The sequence below is a fragment of the Sphaerodactylus townsendi genome, linkage group LG01 (assembly GCF_021028975.2).
Source record: "Sphaerodactylus townsendi isolate TG3544 linkage group LG01, MPM_Stown_v2.3, whole genome shotgun sequence".
Taxonomy (NCBI): domain Eukaryota; kingdom Metazoa; phylum Chordata; class Lepidosauria; order Squamata; family Sphaerodactylidae; genus Sphaerodactylus; species Sphaerodactylus townsendi.
In genome coordinates, this window is record NC_059425.1 from 193,953,171 (window position 1) to 193,961,325 (window position 8,155).

General features: G+C 47.1%; 1 protein-coding gene across 1 annotated transcript in view; it reads left to right on the forward strand.

Moving 5' to 3' along the window:
- The window catches only part of SUPT3H (SPT3 homolog, SAGA and STAGA complex component), a 266,061-nt gene extending 263,942 nt beyond the window's left edge, over positions 1–2,119 (forward strand). Inside the window, exons 13-14 of the mRNA XM_048506781.1 lie at positions 1,063–1,173; positions 2,093–2,119. Coding sequence (XP_048362738.1) covers positions 1,063–1,173; positions 2,093–2,119 — 138 coding nt within the window. The remainder of the gene's footprint in view (positions 1–1,062; positions 1,174–2,092) is intronic.
- Positions 2,120–8,155: the final 6,036 nt, after the last annotated feature.

An 8,155-nucleotide genomic window follows, 5' to 3' on the forward strand; every position in this document is an offset into this window, starting at 1 on the left:
CAGGTTAGGGAACTGGGCCAAAACAAACAAAATGAATTTCAACAGAGATAAATGTAAGATACTACACTTGGGCAGAAAAAATGAAATGCACCAATATGGGATGGGTGATACCTGGCTTGACAACACTACATGCGAAAGGGATCTGGGAGTCTTAGTAGACCACAAACTGATCATGAGTCAGCAGTGTGATGTGGTGGCCAAGAAAGCCAATGCGATTCAGGGCTGCATCAATAGGAGTATAGTGTCTAGATCAAGGGGTGTAATTATACCTCTCTATTCTGCATTGGTTAGACCTCACCTGGAATATTGTGTACTGTTCTGGGCACCACAATTCAAGAAGGATATTGACAAGCTGGAACGGGTCGAGAGGAGGGCAACAAAAATGGTCAACGGTCTGGAGTCCATGCCCTTGAAAGAGAGGCTTAGGGAGCTGGGGATATTTAGTCTGAGAAGGGATGGTGATAGCCATGTTTAAATATTTGAAGGGATGCCATGTCGAAGAGGGAGCAAGCTTGTTTTCTCCTGCCTCAGAGACTAGGGCACGGAGTAATGGATTCAAGGTGCAGGAAGAGAGATTCCACCTAAACATTAGGAAGAACTTCCTGACAGTCAGGGCTGTTCGATGGTGGAATTCACTGCCTCGGAGAGTTGTGGAGTCTCCTTCTTTGGAGGTTTTTAAACAGAGTATATGTCAGGAATGTATGTCGGGAGTGCTTTGATTGTGTGTTCCTGCATTGCAGGGGGTTGGACTTGATGGCCCTCAGGGTCTCTTCCAACGTTATGATTCTATGAAAAAGTTGACTTTTGAATCTGGGCATTTAGTCTTCCTTGCTGAAGATGTTCACTGCAGCATTAAGGGCAAATATATGATTTCCCCACCCCATGGAGTAGAGAGAAGATAAAAATCCCCTTCTTTTAATAGGTTTTTTTTTAAAGAGACATGGCAACGGTTGTGTCCTCAGAGAACAGAAACCCATCCCTTGCTTTCCATCACGAGCACCCTGTCGGTTTGTTTTGTGTGTTTTTGATTTAGCCCCCGGTGTCTGTGTTCCCCTGTTGCAGAGTTCTGCCGCTTGTGGTGCCGAGACTCAGAGCGATGCCATCCTGCCAGCCCACATCAGAGAGGCCATTCGGCGCTACGGCCACAAGATTGGCCCCCTCTCCCCGTTCACGGTACGTAATAACAGAGTTATACAAAAGCTATATTTATAATCTTAAAGAACTTTGATTTTTCAAGTGGTCAATGAAGAAGCTTTGGAATTGTTGAGAGCAATTTGCGGCAGTTGCAATTTTTTTCTTTGGAAAATGGCATAATTCTCTGGGGAAATAAAACAGTATTTTCTGGTATTTTTTGGAAATATTTTTTTAAAAAATATAAGTACTATTTCCTTTTGAATTTAAATGATTTCTCCCCCCCCCCCCATTTTTCTTCCTGGTTTCTGCAATCTTTGAGGTGTATAGCTACTTAAAATTACAGGTGTTGCAAAGAGCTGTGTATGCTAAAATGGGTTGGGGGTTGGATTTTATATATTTATTTATTTAGAGGGGACCTAAAATAGCTGACATCGTTCTCCTTGCCTCCATTTTATTCTCACAACAATCCTGTGGGGTAGGCTGGACCAAAAGTGGTGTGACTGGCCCACGGTTAAGGTGACCAAATGGTCCCCTTCGTGAACCGGGACGGGTGGGCAGCCCCCCGTGCGCACGCATGCACACACACACACTCGCGCAGCCGCAGGAGCACATTGCCTTCTGGGGCGTAGCCGTTTCCCACCCTGTGACAGGGCAGGAAACGGCAGCGCCCCAAAAGGCAGTGTGCTCCTGCGGCCGCACGGGAGGCTGCCGCACTGCCTTGTGCTCCAGAAGGCAGTGCGGCAGCCTTCCCAAATCCGGGACATTGGGGAAAACCCGCGGGACGCGGGACAAGTTCTTTCAAGGCGTGAATGTCCCGCCACAAGCGGGACGGCTGGTCAGCTTACCCACGGTCATCCAGTAAGCATACATGGCAGAGCAGGGATTTAGATCTGGTTTTCCCCTGATCCTGGTCTGACACTTTTAACCACTACACTACACTGCGTCTTGCTTCTGTCAGAGATTTGTTTCTGAAGAGATGTGTTGAGAAAGGTTGGTTTTCATGGAAGCTTCACATTCTGTTTACCAAAAAGCAGTAGTTTTTAGAGGGGAAAAAATCCTCAATGAGGAAGGGAAGGAGTTTGTAAGCTGCTCCGAGACACCTTATGGTTGAGAAAAATGGGATATAAATCGATATTTCTCCTTCTCCACTTCTCTTATTGTTGTTTCCATTTTTTATCGTAATTATTATACATGTTAAACTGCATAATAACTTGATACAAAGGAAACAAAGGGAAAGAAAAAGAGAACGATGTTTTACAGTGATTCATCAGAAGCAAACGGATATTTAATCTATAAGTTATACATTCTAATACATAATAAAAATTACCTAGCATTCACAAAACTTAATTGTGCATTGTGAATTATTATTTCATTCTTTCGTAATTCAATCAACATTTTACCAAAACAATTTCTTCATAGAAGGTTGTTCTGCTTTTTTTCCAGTGTGCTGCTGTAACTATTTTAGCAACCGTAAGCAGAATTAAGAACTGGATATCTGAACCAGCTTTTAAGTATCCTAGTAGAATTTACTTAGATTTTGGTGCTATAGCTCCGGATAGCATTTCATCTTTCAGCTGAGTCACTTTTTGGCCGTGTCCAAAACACACGTATCATATTAAGGGTTAGACTGTCCATATCAGTGCCTCTTAGCCGTGACAACAGAGCGACTCCTCTGATGAGTAGTTCCGGTTGGGGGATAAGAGGAAGGGGAAGCGAACAGCGGGTGCTGGCATGCCCTCGTTCCTGTTGGCACATATCACAGCACTGTTGGAGAGAGCCTAGAAACCAGGTGGACTCGGGGCCTTTCTGCACAAACCTTTTAAAACATTTTGAGGCAGGAAATAAAATACTTTCCTCCATTGAGTTCAGCATTGTTTTTGCAGGAGAGAAAAGCAGGGTATAAATGCAAACTCCTCCTCTTCTTCTTCAAGTGTTGACTTCACCAACTATGTAAATGTGTCTATTGATAGGATTGCTTACCCCGATGTGGTTCAGATTAGACACAAATGTCCTACATGGTAACTTTCTTCCATTTCATATTCTTATTATATAGTCTGATTTCATGCAAATTAGAATATGGCTTCTATACAAATATATAAGAAGACTTTGATTCATTCCTTGGTTTCAATGTAATTCTAAAGAGACAATATCCGAGTGTCTACAGCTTCAGATTACATAAACAATATGGTAGTTGTATCAATCAACACATTAACCCTTTTCAGTTGTTGCATTTCGCGTGCTCCAGCAAATGGGAGGAGGCGAAGCCGGGCCTAGCCTTAAATAGGCTGCCCGGCCCTCCTCCCCGATTACGTCAGGGCGCCCAGCGTCACTGCCGGGCGCCCTAGAAGACCCAAAGCCTCGCGAGCAGAGGGAACTCGCGAGGCAGCCGGGAAAGGGGCCGCCCATGGGAGGCTGTCCCTTCCCCAGCAGCAATGGCGACTGCAGTAAGTCACGGCCGCTTTTTTCACTATACATAAAAGAAAACACTTTACAATGATCTTTCCAATATTTGCAAAGACTGTTCCGTCTGAAAGAGACACCGCATGTATTTTCAGCCTCGGTATATGCGTACAAGACCCCTAACGTCTCTGAGATCCAGCGTGGTGTAGTGGTTAAGAACAGGTGGTCATTAATCTGGAGAACCGGGTTTGATTCCCCACTCCTCCACATGAGCAGTGGACTGTAATCTGGTGAACTGGATTTGTTTCCCTGCTCCTCCACATGAAGCCAGTCACAGTTCTCTCTGAACTTTCGCAGCTCACAAGGTGTCTGTGGTGAGGACAGGAAGGGAAAAGGAGTTTGTAGACCACCAAAACATTGCCTCTTTGTACTCTAACTAGCTCACAAGAAATTGTTCCCAATGAGCTGTGTTCTCTATGCTTCTTCCTCTTGGAACGAGGGAGGTGTTCCATACTTTGTGTTCCTCTTTGTGTTCCACACTCTGTTTTCTGCTTAGCAACCGGACAGCATCTTTTAGTGACCAGAGTTTGACTCACCGCTCTTAAGTTTTGGATCCGTCTTTAATTCTGAGGATACCAGCTTTATTTACCTGGCCCCTGTTGAGTTTCACTCCTCCAGATGGTGGGCTCAAATAGAACAAAAAGTATCCAATTTGGGCTTCTCTGTGGAGTATTCCACTATGCTATCTCCCAAAGAAATCTTCCGAGTCCTAAACAAAGACTACTAGATCAAGAGTTTCCAAACACTGTTAGTGAATTCGTCAGATCTTGTTTACCTTTACATCTCGGAATTCCTTTTAAAACTTTCTGGGCAGCGACGTATTTATTCCAATTAACTCTTCCTAAACATTGTAGGACCCTTTCCCTGGCCAGATGTAAAGCACTTCCTACTACAGTTTTATCAGGCAGGTGCCAAGAAATCCCTCTTTCTGAAAGGGTGTGCGCATGTGCCATGAAGTTCACGGAAACTGTTCGCCATATGTTGTTGCATTGCCCTTTTTATGCGACGGTAAGAATCAACTTGTGAATCAGTTATTGGCTAACAGAGCTGGGCCCTTTCCCCACTTTCCTTAAGCCCCGCGCTACTCTCCTCAAGTAGCGCGGGGTCCAGCTGCCTTCCCCACTTCAGGGGCGGCGAGAACGCAGCCGCCCCGACGCTGCCTCTCTCCCGCCCCCTCGACGCGCGGAATTCCTGGCGCCTTTTGAAAGGGCGCCTTTTGATGACCCCGCGCAGAGTGCGGGGTCGTGGGGAAGCCAGGGCGCGCGCCAGGAATTGCGCGCGCCGGGAATTGCCCGCAGCAACCCTCGGGCAAAGGTGAGTGGGGAAAGGGCCCTGGTTTATCTGATAAACAAAAATTTGACTACTTGTTAGGTAATGATGACGAGCTCACCTCTGAAGCGGCCGCTAAGTTATTACCATTTATCATCAAACTGCGCCCTGATTGTATATAGGGTTGTTGTTTTTTTAAAAAAATGCCAATAAAGATTGTGATGGATTGAATAAAAACAATGCAGATTTGCCCGTTCTGACCTTTGTGTGTTGGTTGTAAGGTCGTTAGTCTGTTCGGCATTTTCTCAGTTTTCTATCTTAGGTGCCAAGATGAAAAGAAAGAGGGAAAGAAGCCAGATGGGTGGTTTTAGCCCCGTATTGCAGACACAGCATAGATTCAGCAGATAGGAGATTTGAAGGTTCCAGATCACAGCTGAATGTCGTAGCTGCTGCCACCTCACTTACCCTGAAAGGTTTCCAGAGAAACCGGCTTTCTTATTTACTTAAAATGAGTCTACCCTCTTCTCAGCACTTTAGCTTGAGATGTGCAACACAATGGCTGTTTGTGGATATTGGGCAGCCCATTCTTGTTCTATTTTATTTGGCAGACTTCTCGATTTCATTTGTTCCTTTCACCCTGTCTAAACACCATGTAGATGCAGTTGGTACCCAACCAGGTGTAAAGTTTACCAGCACAGCCTCCTCCCAGAGGTGTATGTCCTATAGCCATGGTGGTGAACCTTTGGCACTCCAGATGCTATGGACTACAATTCCCATCAGCCCCTGCCCCAATTGGCCATGCTGGCAGGGGCTGATGGGAATTGTAGTCCATAACATCTGGAGTGCCAAAGGTTTGCCACCACTGCCCTATAGGGGTCATCCATGTCCCCGGGCGCATGCCTTTAGGTCACGTGGGGGGGGCACCAGCCACCCTCCCCAGCCACTGCCGAGCCCCCCTGCCCCTGAGCCCTGCCTACGAGCGCAGGGGCGAGGAGGGGCGCCAGAGGAAATGTTGACCCTGAGCACCATTTCCCTTCGATACGCTTCTGCCTTCTCCATTTCATTAATAGGATGGGGAGGGAGGATCGCCGAAGGCCTGGGGTGATGAAATTTGAACTTCCAAAGAATGTAAAGAGTTGTCACAAAATTTGGTAGCATTCCCAGCCGTACCCTTCAGCAGTAGCTTCAGATATCCACGGGACAACATACATTAAACCAACAAACCAAAGCAACTGTTCTAAAGTATATCAGTGAGTAATGACATGAACCCCAGCATTAATTTAATCCTAAAACATTAAAACTAGCATTTTATTAATGCTTTGGAAATGTATTCGAATTTAATCCATCGGTCAAGAACCAAGAAAACTTTAATTACCTGGCAGCCTTAGTTTTAAATTGCTATTTTTACTTGTAGCTTATTTTATTTCTAAATCTCTATTCATTGAAAGTAGATTGAATAATTTGCAGTTTCAGGGGGAGGGGGGGTGTTGCTTTTTCCCCTTTTTGTCCAGTTGCCCCTCATATGTGCGGCTGACTTAAAATTAATCCACATGCGCTGACAATGTAGTCATTCAAAAGACGACAGTGTTGTTTTATGCTGAAGCATTAAAATATGACAGGCTGTGAATTTCTGAGAGATGATTGGGCACCTCAGGTGAAGCTGTCCTGGCCGGGGGCCAAAAGGTGTCTTTAACTAAATGAAAAATAATCTTCTAAATGAAAAATAAGTTGCCTTTTCCCGCTGGGAATAACTTATTGCTGCAGGATGGAAATCTTTTTAAAGGAAATATATGGACTTCTGTGCTTACAAAGTATTTTCCTTCTTGGCCATTCGCCCGAGTTTAGATTTCATATCAGTTTAATACCGGCTGTAATGCCGAATAGGAAATCGGAGGCTTGTGGTACGCAAGACAACTACAACTCAGTGGGCGCATTAAATTGCTTTCTGACTTCCCTTGCAAGTAGATCTGGCTATACGCATTCTCTTGCCACGTCAGGTTATTTGGGCAGTGCTACCTCTGGACCCCAAAATACAGAATAGAGGGGGGGGAACCCCCACCACCACCAATTTGGGTGCACCAGCACGCACAGATGCCTTGCCATCTAAATGCAGTTGCCATACAAATTTGTTCAGAACAGCCTCCACACTACAGCCGCGAGGATGATCAGGACTTCCTCTCGCAGAAGGGTCCTTCTGCCATCAGAAGATGCTCACAGGATCTGACCCTGCATGTGCAGCCATTGTAGTTTTAAACCAGTGATGGCAAACCTTTTTAAGACCAAGTGCCCAAATTGCAACCCAAACCCCACTTATTTATTGCAAAGTGCCAACCTGGCAATTTAACCTGAATGCTGAGGTTTTAGTTTTGGAAAAACCGATTGGCTCCCTCTTCCTCTGCCCCACCCGCTCGAGCAGGGGCCAGCCTGCTCTAACCTCCAGCAAGTCCCACGCGCACCGCTTTGTGCCTCTCTAGCATCTCTGCCTTCTCTGCGCCCACCCCCTCCCTCAGGCAGCAACCACCCGGAGCCCAGGCACCAGGCCCGCCAGCCGAGTCCTCCCTGCTCACCGTGGTGCACGCACGTTGTACTCAGTGGGCCAGGTCAGTCTAGATGTGTGTGGGGGGGTGGGGGTGATTTTCCGCCCCCCACATGATGAACTCTGTGTGCGCGTGCCCACAGAGAGGGCTCCAAGTGCCACCTCTGGCACCCATGCCATAGGTTCGCCATCACTGTTTTAAACTGATCTCTGCCTAATCCTAGAATCTTGCTTTGGTTGAAAGACAGTCTAGGTCAGTGGTGGCGAACCTTTGGCACTCCAGATGTCATGGACTACAATTCCCATCAGCCCCTGCCAGCATGGCCAATTGGTGTACCAGCTGCGCTCTCTCTTTAAGCAGCTCTCCCTTCTTAAGGTCCAGACCAGGGGTCTGCAACCTGAGGCTCCGGAGCCGTATGCATCTTTAGATGCCCTGTTACTGGGCTTGACTCCAGCAAGTGGCTTGGGTCCTCTCTCAGCCTCCTTTGGGAGAGTCCCCTGGGGAGTTGGTTAATGGGAAGAGGAGCCACAGCCCAAGACGGCTATCCCAAGCCACTTCCGGCTTCCCCGTCCCAGCTGCCTGGTTGGCTGATGCCGGTGATGACAGCGCGGGGCGGGGGCAGAGCACCGCTGGTGGATCCTCTTGAACAGGTGAGTGGCGAAGGGCAGGAAACGGGAGGGAGTTGCAGGAGCGCAGATTTTCAGCGCAATCCTAACCTCAGTCCGCCCCCCTTGAATGGGGGGTCAGGGGTCGGC